Source organism: Vigna unguiculata, chromosome 5, assembly GCF_004118075.2.
Source record: "Vigna unguiculata cultivar IT97K-499-35 chromosome 5, ASM411807v1, whole genome shotgun sequence".
Classification (NCBI taxonomy): Eukaryota; Viridiplantae; Streptophyta; class Magnoliopsida; order Fabales; family Fabaceae; genus Vigna; species Vigna unguiculata.
The window spans coordinates 17,204,024-17,226,995 of NC_040283.1; the positions used below are offsets into that span (position 1 = coordinate 17,204,024).

Genomic DNA, 22,972 nt, shown 5'->3' on the forward strand with positions numbered 1-22,972 from the left:
TTATTCTAAAATGTACGATATAAGAGTGAAAATAGAAATCCTAAATTATAAAGTAAATTTGGAAATTTTAAGTTTATAGGGGGCACCCGTTGAAATTATGGAGGTGCACGAAAAAACTACTTTGTTTGTGTTTGTTGGTGGAGCAAAAGAATGGAGAAAAAAGGAGGAAAGGGGGAAAAGTTCAATAAGCAATCCTAGAAAAGGAGGTAACAATAAATAACAAAAGCATGAAGTTAAAAAGCACCAAACAACTCTCGTTGTAATAGAAACTAAAATACCTATGCTTCATCATTTTGAAACTTCTGAACCAATATAACCAGAGACGCATCCATGAGGTGTGAATCATGTGACAAGTTGCATTTGAATTTTCATTAAGACAAGAGAAAAATGAAAAACTAGACCGTATTCAGACGACTATTAATCTCTCACACATAAAATACGATTAAGTCGAATTTGACAACATAATCCAATTACTACTTAGAATGATTCAATAAATAACACTGCGTAATAAGTAACTCAATGTAATAAAAAAAAGCAAAACTATGGTTTATCATAAAACATTAACAAAACCTACATATGATGATTAACATTCATCATATCTATATCTGGAAGTCAGCCTATACAGCTGCCTTGGTAGCACTGGAAATCTTGGACCTCCGCTTGGCCAAACTCTCACTGCGGCGTTCCCTCTGCTCCTTCAACCTGGAGGCAAGGAGTTTCTGGTACTCTGCTGCCTCTGATTTTGCCTTCGCAATTCTCTTTTTCTTATCAGCAATCCTTGCCCTCTTTCTTTGGAGAGTAAGAGGAGTGACTAGTCTTTGAATCTTTGGAGCTTTGCTCACCTTTTTCCCTGCAATAATAAGTGCCAACCCATTCAGACTATAATCCATCACAGAGTACGTTTCTTATCCAGTGTCCCAAAGGGACCATAGCCTAATTAAGCCTCAAATTCTTCATTTTAAATTAAATCAAGTGATACAAGGATGGAAAATATGGTTTCTTAGCACAGCAAATTCTTAAAGGGTAAAACTTCATTCAGGAAGACGGCGAGAAAATTATATGTTTTCAAAAAATTTAAGCAAGTCAACAACCCCATTCAGTTAACATGAAACAAAGAAAACTTTAAGATCTATCAGAAACCACAATTTCAATAATCAACAAGAATAACATCGTGTTTCATTGTAGATTAATTTTTATGGAAATCATTTAGCTGTACAATTTAAGAAATGATCTTTGGAATACTACTACAAATGAAGCATGGGGACTTTACCTGCTTTTGTTGTAAATGTCCGACGGTAAGTGTTGACATACTTCCTAACATCATCCTCTTTAGAAAGGTTGAACAGTTTCCGGATTTTGGAGGCTCTCTTTGGACCTCTCATCCTTGGCTTCTCAATGTCAGTCAATCCTGGCAAGTCATTTTCACCCTTCTTCACAATTACCAAGTTCAGAACAGATAGGTCAGGGCTCACAATGCACCCTCGAACAGACTTTCTCCTGCGCTCTCCATTACGCCTTCCATATCCACGGAAACATGGAGTTCCTATTCAACAAATGGAATACATTTTAAAAGATAAAGTTCTCAAAGGCAGAGAACAGAAAATGGAATTGATTTTAAATACAAAATCAGAACAGTAAAAGGATATGTAGAGTACTTAAAACATACCCCTGTGAAGAAGCAGGCGAACCCGACCAGGGGTCAGCACACCCTGCTTCATTGGGAATCCTTGTTTGTCACACCCTCCAGTAATTTTGAATACATAACCTTTAAACTCCTGTTGCCAACAAGAGACATGATGAAATATCACTAAAAATTCAGCAAAACTTTGGATCACACATTTAAGGTTTGAAGCTAAAGGGCATACATACCTCACCAAGTGCATCTCCACTGACCTCCTGTGAGATCCTCTTGTCCCAAAATGCTCGTCTGTAATTTGAAGTTGGGAATATTTTAGTATGAACACAAGTTGCATTGCCCAAAAGAAGATATGGCACAAGCCTCATATACAGCATTTAACACTTTTAAAATTTAAATTAAATTCATTTTTTTTATTTTATTTCCTATAGTGATCAAGTATAAGGAAGATTAATACGAAGATACTATTGAAACTAGAAAGATATAAATTGCTCATAAATTTCACATGCCTAAAGGATTAAAATTTCAACAGATTCATCTATTAAAAGGCACTCCTTCGCTAATATCCCACATTATATATGTTTATATTTCAAATTGTCTCCTTCATACTTCGTATACCAGACACACTTCCAGAAAAAAAAAAAAAAAAGTTAGGATTTGTATGGATAAATAAATGGGCAAATAATACAAATATATTTTTAGAGACTTAACTTTTTCTCTTAAATAGATTAACTTTACTTCAAAATAACACTAAAATACCTATTTATATTTATATAGTATTACAAAGTTTATAGTATAATTTGACTGGACAATTAATATTCATTGGCTAAGCTATACTGATTTTGAAAAGAGTAAAATGATAATAATGATTATACCAGTAGAAAACAATAGGAGGAATTCTAAAAATTCTAGAAATAGTTTATTACAACCTAAATAAACGGGGGGAAGCAAATTTTAACTATACATCTTTCTTTCGGGGACACAAAAAAAATAGGAAAAGATTAGAAGAGGAGTAAAAAAAAAAAAAGGAAAGTGAAGAAAATACAGTTTCTGATCGTCATCGATCTCGAGCTTTTTCTGGCATCCAGTAGTGGGATTCGCAATGTTGAACTGCAGAATAAAAGACACAAAATGAAATTGAGCAACAACAACCCTTAAGCGACATTGGATGACGAAAACGAAACTAAAATGAGGATGAATAGGAGGGAAAAAAAAAAAAAAAAAAAGACGATGGCGAGAAGGGTTTGTGCAGAAGAGAACCTTCATTTTGAAATTTTGTTCCGCAACCGCTGCGTCAAACTCTCTGTGAGAGTGGTCAGAGAGCTGGGAGCTTGCACACAGCAGAGAGGAAGTAGGGTCTAATGTTCAACTGTAATATACCAACTCAGGTGTTCTCTTGGGCCTCTGGGCACTTCGAAGACATTGATCTGGGTCTGCTCTACAATGTTGAGCCCAATAACTTTCTAAAATTTTAAATATTTTATATTTTAATTTTCTAACATTTAAATGTATTGTGATGATTTTTTTAGTAAAAGTAATCCATTATTTTCCAAATATTACAAATTTTTTTGCAATTATTTAAAAAAAATGATTAAAGTTATTTTTTGGTGTTGAGTGCACATTATTTACAAGAAAATTATAAAAATTATTTAATATTTAATTTTATAATTATAATAATAATAATAATTTATTTCTTATTTTATAAAAAAAAAAATAACCACTTCACTAGTATACATATACTGTTAATAAACTAATTGATAAAACAATAAATTAAATGGAGAGTAATTTGTCAATCCAATTATTTTAACCAAATATATACATATCTCAAATTTCATTTTACAATATATTATTAACATAATTTTTCCTATTATCCTAATTATAATATATTCAAATTATCTTATTTATTATTTTTATTCTTCAAATTATTTACTCCTAACTTAATCATAAATAGTAAATTAAATATATTTTTAATTTCAATTTACATCACATTAAATATATTTTTAATTTCAATTTACATCACATTATCAAACTCTTAAATTTATAATAAATTGTTTTTGATAAATCAATATACAATTCAAATCTTAATTAAGAAATAATTTTTTAGAATTATTTAATTTCTTTAAATTAGGGAAAAAAAGGTAGATAAAATTCGTCTCCCATGAGTTGAATTTTAACAGCCAAATACATAACAAAAGGAATTCCCCACATGAAGAGTGAAGTGGTATATTATGAGAAATAAACTCTCTTAGGGTGTTTGTACGAAGGCAATTTAAATGAGAAATTTATTTATTAGAAGAATTTCAAAATTTTTTAAGGAAAATAACATGTTTGTACGAAGAAATTAAAAGAAAATTAAAATTGAAAAATTATAAGAAGGTATTTCAAATAACTAAAATAGTAGATTTTGAAATTCACTCAAAAAAGAAGGACATTAAAATTGTTGTGGAGTTGCTCATTACTTAGGACAAAAAAAGTCCACAAACTTAAAAAGTCGAGTCGAGTCAGACAGAAGGTCAAGGTGACTCGGAGTTGAAGGTCAAGCCGAGATGACTTGGGCCGAAGTTCGAGTCGAGACAACTCAACCCTCGAGCCAAAATGGCGCAGGTCAAAGGTCAAGCGAGCTGGCCTAGGCCAAAGGTCGATCCGACCCGACCCAGGTCGAAGGTCGATCTGACCCGACCCAGGTCGAAGGTCGATCTGACTCGGCATGAGCTGAAGGTCGAGCCGAGATGGTTCTTAGCTAAGTTGACTCGGGCAAAGATCGAGTTGGGCCAGCCTTGGCCTAAGGTTGGGACGATATGACTTTGGACCGAGTTAGTGCGGGTCAAAGGTTGAGCCTAGTCGCTCATGTCGTAAGTCAGGCTAATTCAGTCTCGACCAAAGTTTGAGCCTAGTCGATTTGGGCTGAAGGTCTAAACGAGATGGTTCTGGGCTGAGTCAACCTAGGCCAAAAGTTGACTCGAGATTGTTCTTAGCTGAGTCGACTTGGGCCAAAGTTCGAGTTGGTTTAGCCTTGGCCAAAGGTTGAGACAAGATGGCTCTAGACCAAGTTAGTGTGGGTCGAAGGTCGAGCCTAGTCTCTTGTGTCATAGGTAAAGCCGAGTCGGTTTAAGTCGAAGGTCTAGGCAAGATGGTTCTGAGCTGAGTTGGCCCTAGTGTAACGCCCCATTTAATAATTAAACTCAATTAAATGAAACGTCACACAATATAATATAAAGAGTGAAGATTCGGAGTATAACGTCACTCCATATAATTATCCAAAATACTTAAAGGAAAAACAAGGCACACCAAGATGTCAATACTGAATTAAGTACAAGAATTGACAATAAACGCTTAATACTCAAAACAAGGTGATACATGGGCCACGACCCTAAATAAGACTCAGAGAAACGGAGACCATCCCACGAAGCTAAGCAGCGGAATCATCATTTCCTTGTCGACCACGAGTACCTCTCGCTTCTGCTCACATCAATAAATTAATGATCATCCCAAAAGAGAAGAACCACATACATAGCAACCAAACAAGCAAAAAGGGTAAGCTAGAGTAGAAAACAGTTGATCATACTATTACATGCAATTTCACAATTCAAGATGCATAAGCCAACCAATCATGTTATGACTTGCAAGCAATACACTAAGACTCAGACACGACTCATCTGAATACATATAATTAGTCGGATTCAGCGGATGCTTGCACTTGTGGTGGACTTCCCTACTCTACCGAGCTAAATGTTACAATGTCTCATCCCCCACACACAAGGTTAGTCCTTAATGAGTTTCAGCCCTCCTGCTACTCTCACCACTAGAGTCAGTACGCTCTATGTGAAACTAACTGACTCTTTAGAGTGTCAGGATGCAACCTTACCTTGAATCCTTACGAAATTATATAGATGGGGCACCACCATGAACTCCCACTAACAGGGGTCATGGAATTACGTCCCGACCAACTGAGGCACTGTAAGACCCGAGAAAAATTAATTAATAAATGCGGGTAGAAGACGCCTTTATGGCATTAATTGTTGTGTAATGTGACGTGGAAAAGTACTAGCTCATGTGGTTGAGAGTACTTAGTTTGTGTGGGAGGACTTGGGTTCGAGTCCTAAGTATGTTAATTTTGTGTGATTATTTTGTTATTGATTTTTAAGGTTATGTATGAGTATGTGATTGGTATTGTAAACTATTGTTGATCTATGAGTATAACCAAATGGGATTTAGTATAGTGGTTGTGCTTTGGCCTTATGAATGGAAGGTCATGGGTTCAAACCTTGGTGGGCAAAGAATAAGCTTTATTTTTGCTCACTAATAGTTGTGGTATGAATGTGAAGGGGTAAAGAAAAGCCTAGCAGAATGGGGCAGCCAAGGGGGCTGGGAAATTGCCAAATAAGTAACATTGAAGAGGAATTAAAAGCCCACTCGTTTTATTTTTAAAACCAGTCTCAAAGGCACCTATAAAAGCCAAATTTTAGGTAAAAGGAAGGGTTTTGGCATTTGTGGTGAACTGTTATAGTAAGGGGCACGAAATTGAGAGTGTGAGCAGAATTTTGGGTGTGCAAGGGCTGAAGTAAGAGGGAGGTTGGAAATCAAGGGTTTGTCTTCTCAATTTTGAGCACCAATTCCAGGTTAGGGGTGCTGAATTATGTGCGTTTTACGTGAGTTGTATTTCTGTGTGGTGTGCTCAATTGGGGTCTGAATTTGGTATGCTTTTAGGGGTTGTATATGCAGTTGTGATTGAGTAATTGTGTACTATTGGTGTTGTGCAAGTTCTGAAATATATATCACGTAAGTGTATGTGGGTTTGGGGTTTCATGTAGTTCTTTTGGGGAAGTAATGAGATGGTGTCAAATGAGATGAAAATTCAATTATTAAGCATGATTCTGATGTACTTGTGCCACTACGTTGTGTTGATAATGATTGGTTGATGTTTTGGTATGATTTTGACGAAGTGGGTGCGTGAACAGACGCGAAACCCTGCAAGTCTCGCTCAAGCGGGTCCATCTCGCCTAAGCGAGATTTGCAGAGTTCCACGTAGAGTTCTGATTCATGGTTCTCGCCTAGGCGACCAATGAGGGGTTTGAGCGACATGGTCTCTCGTTCAGGCGAGAGGCACTCACCTAAGCGAGTTCACGAGGAGAACTTGGAGGTTTGAGCACGACTTCTCGCCCAGGCGAGAGGCTTTGGAGTTTTGAGCGACTGATACTCTCGCTTAGGCGAGAGTGGTTCGCCTAAGCGAGTTCTCGAAGTGCGTTCATGTTGGTTTTGTCGATTGCTCATCTAAGCGAGGTTTGTTTGTTGTTGGGCGAAAGTGTGACTTGCCCAGGCGAGGAGATCTTGCTTAAGCGAGATGACGTGTTGATGTTGAGAAATTTTAGGTAGTTGTGTACTTGTATGTGGTGTTTTGGTAATCTATTCTAAAGTATATGTTGTGTATGCATGTGGTGTGGTGGTTGGGCTTGAAGGAATAAGTCCATTAGGGGTCTGGGATGTGCTCGGTGGTTGGACACATGATGGGCATGGAACTGGTTGAGTTCTCGTCGGCTACTAATGGGCGAGGAGTCCTTAGTATGGTGATTGTATGTGTCGGGCGCACGATGGGCAAGGAACTGTGATGTTCCCGTCGGCTACTATCGGGCGAGGAGTCCATAGTATGGTGATTGCGTGCGTGTCAGGGTCCAAGTGTGAGACTTGGATGTTTTTACTACAGGCGAGGAGTTTGTAGGGCAGGACTATAAACGGGATAGACTCATAGGGTTGGACCACGAATGAGTCAGTTTCGTGGGAGCACAGGGAAGTCCCAAGACCTAGATCATGCATATGACTCATGAAGGACCATGAGGTCATGGTTTGGGTGATTTGGAAATTATGAAGTTAATTATGTTATTTTGGGTTGGGAAATATATTTATATTCATGTTTTATTTATCTATTATGCATAGCTCACCCTTTCTGTGTGTGTGTGGCGATGATCGGATAACTTGTTATCCGGGAGCAGATGATGTGACAGGTGGGCCAAGAGATGCTTAGACTCGGAGCGAGGGCTAACATGGGATGTTTTGTAGATACATATGTATATGTTTACTATTTTGTTTTTGAGAATATTATGTAAACCCGGCAGGAGCCGTTGACTTTTATTCCAGTTTTTATAAATCATGGATTCCTGGATTTATGGATTTTAATTGTTAAAGTTTTAAAATTTCTCGTGTTTTTGGGAAATAGTTCATATTCAATGTGGAATTTAATGAAATTTCAAATTTGATTTATTTTATATCAGTAATATTCCTTAGGGATGTTACAAGCACCACCATGAGATCTCACCTAGAGATTCATGGAATTACGCCCTAACCAACTGAGGCACCACTACGAAACTATCGTGCAATTACGTCCTAACCAAACCAACATCATGTTTTCAACAATCAATATAACTTTCATGTTCATACCCAACCCATGATCACATATATAACTAACCATTCATTCATATTCCATACTAAGATCATGCCAATCGCATCGTTCACAACCCACAAATCCTCTTACTCATGTATATTCATTCATCTCATGCTTTAACATAACAATCCAACCAAATATGTGACAAACACCCAAAAACAAAGAAAGAAAAAGGACCCAAGCGCTATCTCGCCCAACTCTCGCTCAGGCTGAGAGGTCTCGCTCAGGCGAAAGATGTCTCTCGCTTAGGCGAGCTCCTTTCGCCTAGGCGAGGGCTCAAGAGATGGGAATAGTAGCCCTCGCGTCCTCTTGCTTAGGCGAGACCTCCTCGCCTGAGCGAGATGGACTCTCGCTCAAAACAAGAGCTACTCGCCTGAGCGACAGTTTGCGCAGACATCCTAGGCGAGTCATTGCTAATCTCGCCTAGGCGAGACACGCTCGCTTGGGCGAGAAAACCAGAACCCTCCACTATTCACGTGTGCTAAGTTCAGTCGTTCAAACATATCAATCACATATTTCATATTCATACCATCAGGACTTCACCCAAACATGCAAAGACACGAAAAACAACCAAGCACAGCTAAAATATGATTTAAAATGAAAAACCCTAACTTCCCTTACCTGGAAATGGGCTAATATCAGACTTTGACCCTTAAGCCAACGAACCCAGTAGCTCTAGGAGCATATTTATGAACTGGAACAGCGACACAGAAAGGAACGAGGTTACCATAGTGGACCTCTAGCGGAAAGACAAAAAGGAGACTCAGAAAGGAACTAGTATGAGCTGAGAGTTAACTTACATGAAGTAGAGCTGAGTTTAGAGCTAGCTTGACCAAGAGGGGACCAAACCCTAGCAGAGCTTTCTGTTGGGGAGCAAGGAGAGCGTGAGAACGGATGTTTTTTGAAAGTGAGATGGGATTGAGAGTGTTAGGATGGTTTAGGGACTTGGACTCCCTATGGGCCTGCCCTATGCCCAACAGATATGGGACAACCTCTTGAATTTAGGGCAGAAAAAAAATAACAAAGGAAAAATAGTGGGCCTTACACCTAGCCGAAATTTGAGTCAGGTCGACCTAGGTTGAAGGTCAAGTTGAGTTAGCCTTGAGATAATGTTTAAACCAATCTACCATAGTTGAAGGGTGAGTCAAGTCAACTTGGGCAAAATCGGTTTGAATTGGCAAGTGGAATTGATTCAAATTATGTCGAGGTCGAATCGATCCGATTCGAATCGATCTAGGTCAAATTAGCTAAAGTCGAGTTAAGTTAAGTTAGACTCAAAGGTAGACTTGAGTTCATCGTAAAGTAAAAATTAAATTACTTTATCCAAACAAGAAAATTCAAATTAAGATATTTGAATTACTTTATCCAAACTCATTATTTAAGAAATAAAAATACTTAAATTTACAAGTAATTCACTAAATATTTCAATTTCTTGAAATTATTGAAATTCCTTATCAAACACAAGGTGAAGGTTGAATAAGATTAATAAATTGGACAATTGATCCTGAACGGGAAAATAAATCAAAAATGGTGTAGGCAGTGGAAACAGAAAGCAAATGAACGTGTTCAAGACAATGACTGAATATAAACTTGGATTAGACGTTGATCGAGGAGATGGATGTTTTATCCTTTTCATGATAATTTTATTTTGTAGGGTCTGTAATTGTGATGTGTGTATGGTCTAAAATTACGTCCTTAATACATGACTTACTTTCTCCCGTAGGAGGTCAGTAGAATAGCACAAAAAAATTATGCTTCTTAATATACCATATGCATGTGAAATGTCAAGCCTTTAAGTAAAAGAGGTAATGTAAAAGAGAGGAGTCCATAAATATCAATACTTTTTTATATTGTTTTTTTAATATGGGTTAAGGTAACTCCTTTATCCCATTAAATTATACTTATTTTAACCGATAAAAAATTTACTCTCTTAAAAAAAACTATTGAAAAGTCATATTTAACTTCAATCAATTAATGCAAGTATTTGCATGATAAATAATGTTCTTATTTTTGTTAATATGTTTTTACATCTAAAATATAAGAAAACAATGATCTTTGGAAAAGACCCAAATACCCTAACTTAAATTCCTGAGTTGTCCAATTTTTAGGTTTTTTGGTAACTTTCCCTCTTTTTAAGGATGGCCCGTGATCTGCCTATTTTGATTCTCGTTTCTGACCAATCTAACCATGTTATGAAGCATCCATTTCGTTCAATTGTCTGGCCATAAAAGTAATTTCCACTTTCCCGCCTGTTTAAGTGTTGGATGGAGGGAGTACTGCATGATTTCATTGATGTTCATGCATTAATTACTGAGCTCAGTTTCTTTTTTGATTCTAAAACAAAAAAGTAATCCTCATTCTTCGTGCACAGAACCCCTCACCTTCCATATCTTTTTCTCCCTTAAACCAATCTTTCTCATTCTTTTCTCCAATCACACCTACGTCTTCTTCACTTTACAACCAACACTGGAGAAAACCTCCTCTCGATCCTTTCATCCATCGTTTCACTCAAATGTCGGTGAGAGTCCGAGGAGCCTCCACGGTCAACCTAGACGACAACTTCACCACGCAACCACCATGTTCACTCATCCTCTACCACAGTCGACTCCATCCCTAAATCACCCACTACTAGACCTTTGTCGGACTAAGACTCCTTCAGTTTCACCTCCATTGTCCTTTAGTGTCAATGTCAGATCTTGCTCCAACCACTACACATGTTAGAAGGTGAAATATAGGATTGCCTAAATGAGTTCATGATATTTTTGTTTTGGTCTTATTTATCTGGATTTGCTGAATAACATTACCCTTAACCCTAAAAATGCTCCATGTTGAAGAGTTTTCAATGGTTAACCCTAAATAAAGCTCTTCTATGGGTTAGTGATTACATAAGTAAAGTAACTGGACCAATTTGTGTGTGTTAATTGGAATTGCAGACAAGAAAAATTTAAGAAATTTGCAGCCGGACGAGTTGCACATGCACATCAACAAACAGTGGCGAAGTAATCTGCAAACCCCAACAAAGGCGAACCAGTTCTAAAGGTTTGATGATTCAAGATACCTTTTATTTCTTGAGAACTATTAATAGATAGCTTGATACTACCATTAATTTGCTTAAATGTCATCATATAAGTTTGGAGGTAACAATTTAAGGTTTGTCGTTTGTTTTCTTATAAAAGTTTGATCCTGCTTATTTCAAATTTAAATCACCACTTCTACATTTTATAACAGGTAGACAAGGAGATAAATGGAATCAATATCAACCACTGATTTTTGTAAGTTTCAGTCTTAGGAATTTATTTTATCGAACATTTAAATGTGAATGTTGGTTGTGGTGTATTCTTCGTTCTTCCCAATTTGGATTTGTATTTGGATTTGCAACGTTCATTCGAGTGCTAATGTGATAACATCCTTATTATACAATTTTTGTTTCTAAAACTTCTACCAAAGGTTTATTTTGATAATATCTCAATAATATATTTACATTATTGTTTTTACTATGACTTTTCTTTTTTGCAGTGTTTATACTAACCTTCTTCTATAAGTTTGAGTTTCAAGAAGACCGAAGCAAAAGGTAGGAGCTAAAAAACTAACTATCTTTGAATGTAAATTATGTTTCTTGCATCCTTTTTGAATTATATAGTTACAAAATATTTTAATATAATTTTTTTTAACAATGTCTTTGTAACGTATTTACATTTTTTCCTTTACCTGGACTTTATAGTTTTATATTCATCTAGGAGCTAATGTGCTAACTTCTTAATAATACAATTTGTGCTTATGAAACTTCTACAATAAATTATTTTGTTTTACTAGGATTTGTATGGTGGTATGACATTGTTAGTTTAGTTGAAACGATGAATGTTTTAGGTCACAATTTGTTTGGAGGAAACATCTTTTGGAAGAGCTTATTAAGTGTAAGGTTAGTTTATTTGGCAGTTCTTCATGTTTGACGAAGTAAAAGTACTTTAAGTTTTAGTAAAAGGAAATACTTTGTTTATGAAGAAATAGGAATTAAAGTTTTAATGAACCTCCTTCTTTTCTTTTATCTGATAAACATTTTCTACCTTTCATGAATAACATGGTTCATGTGGTAACGTGTTGTGTTTGTTTCAAGTGGTTGGCGATGGCTATGCAATGACAAAATTTAAGGTGGGGCTATTCTGATGGGGATTTTGGTTGAAAGTTTGTTGCAATTTGTGTTTTTTAATTTTAGTTATTGTCATGAAAACCAATGTTTTTATCATTATTCTGTGTTTTTCCCATTTGAATAATTTTTTTGTTCTACAGGCACCTTTCAAAGAATTTTATCAACTAAATCCTTCAAATTAATTGGCAACATTTCCTTTAATATAATTTTTCTATATAAACTATGTTGAATGCTATATAGCTTTATGTCGTGGCTTCTAAAGATATTGATTCCTTAACATTTTTCCTTTAATTGTTAACTTTCTGGTGGTAACTGGTATGCATTTAATTGCAGAGAAGTTAATATTTGATTATGCATCTTTCTTTTATTCTATTATTTTATTAATAGTAATTTAAGAATGTATAATACTACAAGGCTCATTTTGATAAGCTGCTTAAGATGATTGACAGCTTGGACAAAAGTTTTGAAGGTGAATTAATGTTATATATATGCAGTTATTTGTTAAAAACAAGCACTTTTTTTGTTCTAACAATGTACACTCTTTTGATATTATGTTCTCCTTTCATTTAACTGTTATATTCATGCTTGAAGGTATTCCAAGAATTGCTAGAGTTGAAAGATATGCTGAATATGTAATGGCTACAAATGGTTATGTTGCACCTGAATATGTAATGATTGGTATGACCTTTGTTTTTCAAATATGTTCAAATTGTAAAAAGAATGGAAACTACAACTTTCAACAAAACATGAATGTGAATAAAACATTCATGTACTCATATTTTGTAACACACATTAGCCAGGGTGAAAATTGTTGGATGGACCAAGAAAGATGATTTATGAAATAGCTTCTTTGGAATCAAGTTATTGCTATCACATTGGGGTTAATCCTAATTGTTTTCAGTCCTTTGATCTTGCAACATGGCTACAAAATTTCATAAAATGATTTATAACTTTCTCTTAAATATCATTTTGATATCATTTTCTCATAAGTACTTGATTTTCTCTTAAATATAGAACAACTAAAAATATTTTCTATTGGTCAACAAAAGCTTTATTTACTTGATTTAATTTTGATATTTTGTTTCAATTTCAGTATTACATGCATGAAGCTTGAGGAGTATCATACTGCCAAGGTTGCTCTAGAGACTGCTTCATTGTCTCTAACCAACTCAAGATTTGCTAATTTAATCAAAGAGTGTGACAAGCTCATTGCAGGTGATTTTTTGTTCTTTTTAATGGTAAAATCCTTTTTATTCAATTGAACTTATTTGTCTTTAGATTGTAACTTTCATCTTTTAGACTTCGTTTTATGTGTTACTAATGAGTGTGTTTTGACTGTTGGAAGTGAAAATGTAGATGAATGCCATTTTTGGCTATGTAACTGGCTTGATCTTGATGGACATGTTGTGTTGAACAAAAAAATCTTATACCATCACACCTATACAAGAAAATACTATAGCACATGATGATAATCCAAAAGACATTCAACAATAGGATGATCTTTTAGAAAAGCCACCACTTATAGTGAATAAACCTAAAATTACGTAAAACATGTTTCTACTTTGTTGTTATGCATGTTTATTGTTGGGATTATATATATATATATATATATATATATATATATATATATATATATATATATATATATTTATTAACAATGTTTCTGTTGTTTAACTATTATGACCATGTCATGGTATTTGTTATTTTTGTCTTAAAAATTAACACTCCCAAATGCTTAATCTATTAGGTGAAGTTTATGAATAGTTCTTTATCTATCATTTTCCTTTTTGGGGCTTTAAATGACCAATGTATAATCCAGATTTTTTATGCTGAAATTTATCTTTTCATTAAAAGAACAAAGGGAGGAAAGATCTAACTTTTTATCACTTGATATAGACTTTGATGTTGTATTTGAACTAATCATCCTAAAAGTCAAAGATTTCGATGAAGTCAGATGAATTTTTGGACTTTAATATGATATTATATTAAGTTTTATATTAAAATGGTCAAGTAATAAAGATCAAAGTCTACACTATTTGGTCATGTTGGGTTACAAAGCCATTAACTAACCATTCAAAAATTTTACATTGTTCAATTAAATGATATTGCTAACTATTACTAAACCAAATATAAAAGTTACACGTAATTCAATTTTTATTTAATAAAAAGTTATATGTTGTTGAGTCCTAATAAATTAAATATAAAAATTATGTGATTCAATTTTTATTTAGTAAGAGTTATATTTGGCGAGTATTGTCATGTTATTGTATTTTTCCTAATTTAACTACTACTTTTTTTCATCTTTAAAAGGTTTCCATGATCAAATTTTTTGTTTATTGGTCTTTTCGAAAAAAAAAAGGTAAATGGGAGATAACCTTTCAACCCATTCCTTTTTTAGTGACATGTTACAAAATTTTTACTTTTAGTTTTTTTCAAAATGTCAATTTTAGTACCTTCAACAAAATTTTCTAATTTTTGTAATTTTATGTTATATGTTATTATTTATTCTAATACTAAAAATGTAATTAATTATTTTTATTACATTTTTATATAGTAGATATATTTTCTATGTCAATATTTTTAATAGCATGGGAAACATAAATTACTATTTAAGACCATTTAATATAACTAGATGGTAAAATTTCTTTAATGAAACCTCTGGATGTTTCGGTCTCTTCAAATCAGCAGCATTGGGAAACATAGATTACTATTTAAGACCATTTAATAGCATGTGAAACATTAATTACTATCCAAAACCATTTAATAGCATGGGAAACATAAATTACTATTTAAGACCATTTAATAGCATGAGAAACATAAATTACTATTTAAGACCATTTAATGCAATAACTTACTCTATTAATAAATCTTACGTTCAATAAAACCCCACACAACTTCCAATGAACATCTAAATTTATCACTACATTGAAAATCTAAATTCATCACTGCTTAAGAAACTCTGCACAACTTCCAATGAATTTTTTTTTAATATATTTGAATAACATCTAAATATTGAATACGAAATCAAAATAAATGTTTGTATAAATTTTTGTAATTATTATTTGCATTGCTTCAGATAATCATCATTGCACCAATGGTCTAGATAATTGAATTGCTCCATTAATTTGAACTACTTGAAATAAACGTTCTGATGATTCAATTGATTAGGATTCAACTATTGAAGTAATTCATTAATATCTCTTGATATCCGAATATGGTGCACGTTTGTATAAATATTTTTTCATTATTATTTGCACTGCTCAAGATAATCATCATTCAACTGGTCCACATATTTCAACTGCTCCATTTATTGTTTCATCTTCAACACACTTTGCACAGAGACCAAAGTTCTCAATATTCCTATATTTTATTTTAACAAAAATATGTACATATGCATTTCATTTCATTTCAATATAATATATAACTCAATGTACATTTTAAACAAGAACAAAATAAAATGTGTGTACCCATCAAGAATTAGTTATTATAAATTTAATGTCTACATTGATAATAATACCTGCATTTATTTTTGTTTAAAAATGTTAACATGAATCTTACATTATGTTCGCATTTTTGTTTAAGTTGATTATTTATGTGTGGACATTACTTTTACACGAGACTAAAGTTCTCAATACTCCTATATTTTATTTTAACAATAATATGTACATATGCATTTCATTTCATTTCAATATAATATATAACTCAATGTACATTTTAAACAAAAACAAAATAAAATGTGTGTACCTATCAAGAATTAGTTATTATAAATTTAATGTCTACATTGATAATAATACCTGCATTTATTTTCGTTTAAAAATGTTAACATGAATCTTACATTATGTTCGCATTTTTGTTTAAGTTGATTATTTATGTGTGGACATTACTTTTACACGAGACCAAAGTTCTCAATACTCCTATATTTTATTTTAACAATAATATGTACATATGCATTTCATTTCAATATAATATATAACTCAATGTACATTTTAAACAAAAATAAAAGAAAATGTGTGTACCCATCAAGAATTAGTTATTATAAATTTAATGTCTACATTGATAACAATACCTGCATTTATTTTCGTTTAAAAATGTTAACATGAATCTTACATTATCTTTGCATTTTTGTTTAAGTTGATTATTCATGTGTGGACATTACTTTTGCACGAGACCAAAGTTCTCAATATTCCTATATTTTATTTTAACAAAAATATGTACATATGCATTTCATTTCAATATAATATATAACTCTATACATTTTAAACAAAAATAAAAGAAAATGTGTGTACCCATCAAGAATTAGTTATTATAAATTTAATGTCTACATTATAACAATACCTGCATTTATTTTTGTTTAAAAATGTTAACATCAATCTTACATTATGTTTGCATTTTTTTTAAAGTTAATTATTTATGTGTGGACATTACTTTTGCACGACACCAAAGTTCTCAATATTCCTATATTTTATTTTAACAATAATGTGTACATATGCATTTCATTTTAATATAATATATAAGTCAATGTACATATGCACGGAACAAAAGTTCACAAGACACTTGATTATTATACCTTGTCGTCAAAATCACACTCTTCAGATTTATTCTCAAATGTAATCATTTTAATATTTCAATATAAATTAAGTATAACTATAAACTATGTATTGTGTAACTATGGATTGTATCAATATATAATGAACATAACCAATGATCTTGAATAATTAGAAAATGAAGCAAATTGTCATAATTAGCTAAAATCTAAATGATATATTTACAAATTCACATAAATTATATCAATAATAACAAAAGTTTAATTTAATTTTTAACAAACATAATATATAATATTTAAACAAAATACCTATAACAATAATAACAAAAAAACAAAAAAAACTGTGCATACGCACAGGTCTCGTCCGGTTATTGTTAAAGGCTAATCAAATTTTTAAGGCTGAAATATGATTTTTTTTTTTTTTTTTGCCTTTTTAAGTTTGGATGATTTTGGTTTGTCCTTTAAATTAAAAATTATTTTTCAGTTTTAAATATTATAATATACTAGTCTCTCATCCCCGTTAAAAGTTAGATATAAAAATAACATTTTCATGTTTTCATGAGAGGTGTCTTTTCCATTAAGTATTGTATGATGGAATAATTTTAGCTTACCCAAACTTAGGTTTTTACAAAAGCAACCTTGAGCATAAGGAAATCAAAGTAAACTTTGATATCTCTTTATGTCATACTTCGTTGTATTTGAGTTGGATGAAACCAGTGGAAAAAAAAGTTATTGGAAAACTAATGTTTATAATGTAACACAAAATCTACATTTCGGATAAAGAGCACAGAGAGTGGAAGAAAAAGAGCTATAAAAGTAAAATTAACATCAACGGGAATCTTTACTTGATTCTCTTTTATTCTACCCAATTTCCTCTTTTTGAGTGAAATTTAAGAATGTTTAGCGTGGAATGACATGATTCAAGAATCTCTTGTACCATATACCAGCAACTGTTGTGCAACGCGTGAGATTATGGTTGAAATCAACATGAATAATTCCCCAATTTCTGGAAAACCCAGCTCTGAATTCAAAGGTATCAAATGCAGCCCACACGAAATAACCACCAACTCTTACACCGTTGCTATTGGTAAAAAAATTTCAAAACATGAACATTAGTGTCCACTTTACAAAATACAACAGATTCATTCGTTCAAGGAATTGTAAGTAAAATCACCTTATTTGAAACATTACATTTAAATATTTGGTTGCCTTTAAACATTTATTTTCAACTTAATAAATGTTCAATGAATTTGACCTTTTGAAAGTAAATGATTATATAACTTATTAATTAAAAAATCAACTTAATAAAAAAAAACTATTAAGATTCACTCAGTTAAGTTTTGAACTTATAATTATAATTCTATATTCTCTACATTAAATCAAAAACATATTTATCAACTTTGACAAGTTCCTAACATTATGTTTCTTTATTCAGTTTTCTCTCATTAAATAAAAATAGACACCATAACAAAAGGAAAAATATAAAACAAAATTAACTCACCTCACTTTTATATATATATATATATATATATATATATATATATATATATATATATATATATATATATATATATATATATATATTTCGATAGAACCTTTCATTATAAAAATAATAGTTGGTATTGTTTAATAAACTTATAACATTAAGTAGTTATATATATCCACAAAAAGTTTAAGATAGATAACTTACTCAATTGCTGCTTTGGTATAGTTTAAGTGTGTAGCTAAATATTTGATCCGATGTATGTCTATTAATGGATTTGTGATGTTAATTGAAGGAATACCTATATGAAGGAAGACAAAGGTAGATCAATGTCTTTTTATTCGAAATCATGGATATTTAATGTGAAAATAATGAATCATTATGTTTCACAAACCATTCTCAGTTATGTAGATCTTGGGATTCTGGTACTTGTTCTTGATGTGTTGTAAAATGTTATATAATCCTTGGGGATAGACAAAATTACCACTATACTTATCCTGCAAAATACGAACATTGAAAAATGTAAAGAAAAAAAAAAGTTTTATTATTAACCTACAACACTTTTCTGAAATGATTCTCACCAAGTAACCAAGGGTTTTTCCTTCTGCATTGAATTCTATAGAGAGAAAAAAAAAAGAAAAAAGAAAAATTAATGATTTGATCCATCATTGTCTCTTTGTAATCCAATTAGTTGAATTTAGAAAGAAAGAAAAAAAAAAACTCACCTTCTGATTTTCCCAAGGCATCATAATTGTCTATTAAAGACATATTTGTTTTGTTTGTTTCATGCTTAGCAAAATGAGAAGTGTAATAATTGATTCCAATGAAATCTGTGCTTCCTGCAACCATGTTTTTCTCATCTTCTGTGAAATTGGGTAATCTATTCCCCACTAACTCTCTCATGATTTTTGGATAATCTCCATAGACTACTGGGTCTAAAATCCTGTTTTTTGAAATGCACAACAACTTTGTTCATACATCAATAGTTAAAATATTAAACCAAACAAGCATAAGGGGTGTGATTTTGTGGAAGCTTAATTAACAAAACTAACCATCCAATAAAGAAATCTGTAAGTCTTTCGGCAGCAGCCACATCTTCGCCTTTTGAGCTGTAGGGTTCAAAACTTTCAGTTCCAATAACAATTCCAATTTCTCCTCTTTGTGTTGCCTTCATCATGTAACAAATGTTTACTATAGAATAACTTGTTTTTCTTCAAAATTCATACAAATAATAACCTAGTCTGGTTGTTGAAAATCGCATACCGATTATAAATAAGAAAAAATTATAATATATAACTGGGTGCAAACTTCAATTTACAAGTTGATTTTGTGGGATTGAGTTAAATATAAAGTTTGCTTCTTAGTCTGGTTTTGGTATTTGATAATGTCAAATATTGTTTACAACCATTACATAACTGAGTTTTTATTATTAGAAGAGTTTGATTAATTTAGCATTAGTAAAAGATATTGGTTATGTATATAATGCACCCAGATGTAATTGAATATGTGATAGCAACTTAAAATTAAACTATACACATGTTTTTGAGGCAATGAAGACACAAAAGATAATGTACTTGGAAATTTTGTCTGTATAGCTTCACTGCTGCAGCATGGCAAAGGATGTAGTTATGAACGACAGTATAAGCTTGTTTGCAGAGATTGGTAGCTTGGCATGGTTCAGGATCATCATTGTCAAAACCATGCATGTAAGTAATTAAACCTACGATTTGTGGCTCATTCATTGTAGTCCAGTGCTTAACTCGATCTCCATATGTTTTGAAAAGGAGTTCACAAAAATCCTTGTAATAATTCCTGAAAATTTTCATTGTTATAATAATCATAATGCTTGTAGTTTAATCAAATTCATGAAAGCACCATGAAGAAAGTTCTTACACAATGGAGCTATTCAAAAACCCATGAAGTTTTTCCTGAATGGCAAGAGGATAGTCAAAGTGTAGGATAGTCACAAAAGGAGTAATGCCTACATTTAATTAATATATCAAGTTAAGCACATTAAAAACTTTTTTTTTTGTGTAATTTTAGAAAAATTTTCTCTAATTTTACTTATTTGAAAAAAAAATACTAATTTACACCATACCATTTGCAAGTAATTCATCGATCAAATGGTTGTAGAAATCAACACCCTCTTGATTTACACCTCCTTTTATGGTTCCATCTATATTTCGTAGTTGAAAAATATGTAAGTGTTGTTACTCACATATATTACTTTGGTTTTCAAAGTTTACCTGGTAAGACTCTACTCCATGAGATGGACATTCTGTAAGAATTTATTCCAAGATTCTTTAAATGTTGCACGTCTTCCTACAAGATCATTAACAAAATAAACATATAAAAAAGAAAAATACCATGTTCTTGTACACAAACATATATATATATATATATATATATATATATATATATATATATATATATATATATATATATATATATATATAATCATGTTAACTTGTCGTTGCTAACCTTGTATCGCTTATAATGTTGGATCATTGTAGGAAACTTATCACCATCAATAAATGCTTCTGGTTGTTATGAAAAAAAATAATGAAAGGGGTTTTAAAAAGATAATAAAATTAATAACATATCTTGAGAGTTATATATCCATTAATTATAACATAAAAACATATATAGGTTAACCTTTGTTACGCCTAATTCTATCATCCCAGATTCCCAGTCCTCTTCCTCCTTCAGAAACTGCTCCTTCAATCTATATTAAGATTAATAATAATGAGAAATAACCTAAATACTAAGATATTTCTAAAAATTTCGTACCTGAAAGGCTGAAGTTCCTGCTCCAAACAAAAAGTTTGGTGGAAATGATCCCCGTTTTGGAAAGTGGTAAAATTTTCGCAAATCTCGCAAAGAAGAACGATGAGGAATAGTAGTTGTTTCTCCTATCTATATTCAACAAATAAAATGTTACATTTTTAGTTGCTTCTTGTATCCATGTTCAATAATCTTTGTTTATTTATGCATGACAAAATGGATGAGATGAGTTTTATCAGTTTTGTTATGAAAATGAAAATGAGTAACGTAAAAGTAACCTAAAAACAATGAAACAAACATGTTATTACAACATGTGAGTACCTGGGTTGTAGAAAGTCCTAAACCAGTATCAAAGTCAGATGATGGAAATGTTTCGGTCATATGTGAATCTGCAATATAATTTTATTCAAGTTTTAAAATTTCAAAATCAGTAAACAACACAAATATATATTATATTTAAATTTAAATTATTTTTAATTTGTTAATTAAAGTGCTTTGTAAGGATATTATTGCTCGTCAAAATCAAATTTTGTTGTTTAAACTGGTGTGTGTGAAAAAATAATTGACGAGACTTCAAATTTGTAAAACTTGAATAATTTTGAAATGAATTGAGAAGGCAATAATTTCGGAATAGATATAAGAATACAAATATGGTAACAATTCGTAAAATTTCATACGATAATAAGTACTACAAGATTGGTGAAATTCAAACCTTGAACCCTAGCTGATAAGCTGGGAATTAAAGCCACAGATAAGATTGTTAGAATAGTTTTCCAGACTCTCAACGGTGATAAAATCTCCATTTTTTATGTTTAGAAAGACCTATTGAATTTCTGTGGAAAACAAGAGTTGGACAATATATATATATATATATATATATATATATATATATATATATATATATATATATATATATATATATATATATATATATATATATCGGGATGAAACCACCTTTTTTTTATGTTATTAACAATTTATAATGTTTTCTTGTAACACCCATTTTTAATACATGTATATTTACACCTGTCTATCTATATATAAATAAATTAAGTATACACATTTATTTTTTTATTCTACCTTTAATAATATAATTTAGTTACTTTTATTAATTTAAAACTTTTAACCTATGACAAAATTATTTACAAAACATTTAGGTACAAAATTATATCTAATTTATGTATTCGTGATTTTGTAGCTCAACAAAATTTTATTTTATTTTCCTAATAATTTCATTAATAATTCACTATTCATATGACAACATTTCTTATTTTCAAATTAATATTTGTCAACATGATAATACTCTCTTACAAGTTCTATCAATATGCAACAATTTTAACTATGACATATTTATAAGGAAGAAATGGTCTAACTCAACTTTATCGATAATTGTCATGATTGTCGTCTAGTTTATGATAAGTGTTGACGACCTATACAAAAGAAGAAAATTGTGTTACTATTAAAATGTATATCCTAAGTCATAATTTGAGTATGTCATAATCAAACTAAACAACAATATGCAAGATGCATTTTGACAGAAGAAACATAACATTTTACATTCTTTGAGTGTTATATTATTGGTCAACCTTATCGTGAGGTGACTCCATTAAGTTAGTAAAGAGGAGCAAAAATTATCTTAGACATGACAACATGATTCACTTTATGTACACAATTACGTAACACACTACAAAAAAAGAAGCTAAATTGTGAAGGTTTTAATTTTGTTTTACAGGGATTTTTCAAACCTCCGCAGATAGGTTTGCCACAAGTTATTTATGGAGGTTTTTGATAACCCCTGGTACCTGATTTATATTGTGGAGGTTTTTTAGTAGAGGGTTGTAACCTCTTCTATTCATGACTATTATTTTGTAGAGGTTTGAAACCTCCTTTAATTTCATCCACCTATTTGATTCCAAATGTTTAAAATCCCCAGTTTTCACTTT

General features: G+C 31.8%; 2 protein-coding genes across 2 annotated transcripts; both read right to left on the minus strand.

The window, feature by feature from the left end:
• Window positions 1-388: 388 nt before the first annotated feature.
• On the minus strand, window positions 389-3,055 carry LOC114183530 (40S ribosomal protein S6-like). Its single transcript, XM_028070580.1, has 6 exons — window positions 2,897-3,055; window positions 2,682-2,746; window positions 1,870-1,927; window positions 1,667-1,775; window positions 1,271-1,543; window positions 389-850 (listed from the first exon to the last, which is right to left on the minus strand). The coding sequence occupies exons 1-6, from the start codon at window positions 2,900-2,902 to the stop codon at window positions 618-620; spliced, it is 744 nt and encodes a 247-aa protein (XP_027926381.1). The 5' UTR covers window positions 2,903-3,055; the 3' UTR covers window positions 389-617.
• A 14,574-nt stretch (window positions 3,056-17,629) lies between these two features.
• On the minus strand, window positions 17,630-21,832 carry LOC114184416 (beta-glucosidase 24-like). Its single transcript, XM_028071725.1, has 15 exons — window positions 21,742-21,832; window positions 21,351-21,418; window positions 21,036-21,161; window positions 20,901-20,970; window positions 20,727-20,785; window positions 20,492-20,567; window positions 20,344-20,421; window positions 20,139-20,226; window positions 19,820-20,057; window positions 19,298-19,413; window positions 18,971-19,188; window positions 18,827-18,861; window positions 18,640-18,742; window positions 18,453-18,546; window positions 17,630-17,843 (listed from the first exon to the last, which is right to left on the minus strand). The coding sequence occupies exons 1-15, from the start codon at window positions 21,830-21,832 to the stop codon at window positions 17,663-17,665; spliced, it is 1,641 nt and encodes a 546-aa protein (XP_027927526.1). The 3' UTR covers window positions 17,630-17,662.
• Between the last annotated feature and the right edge of the window lie 1,140 nt (window positions 21,833-22,972).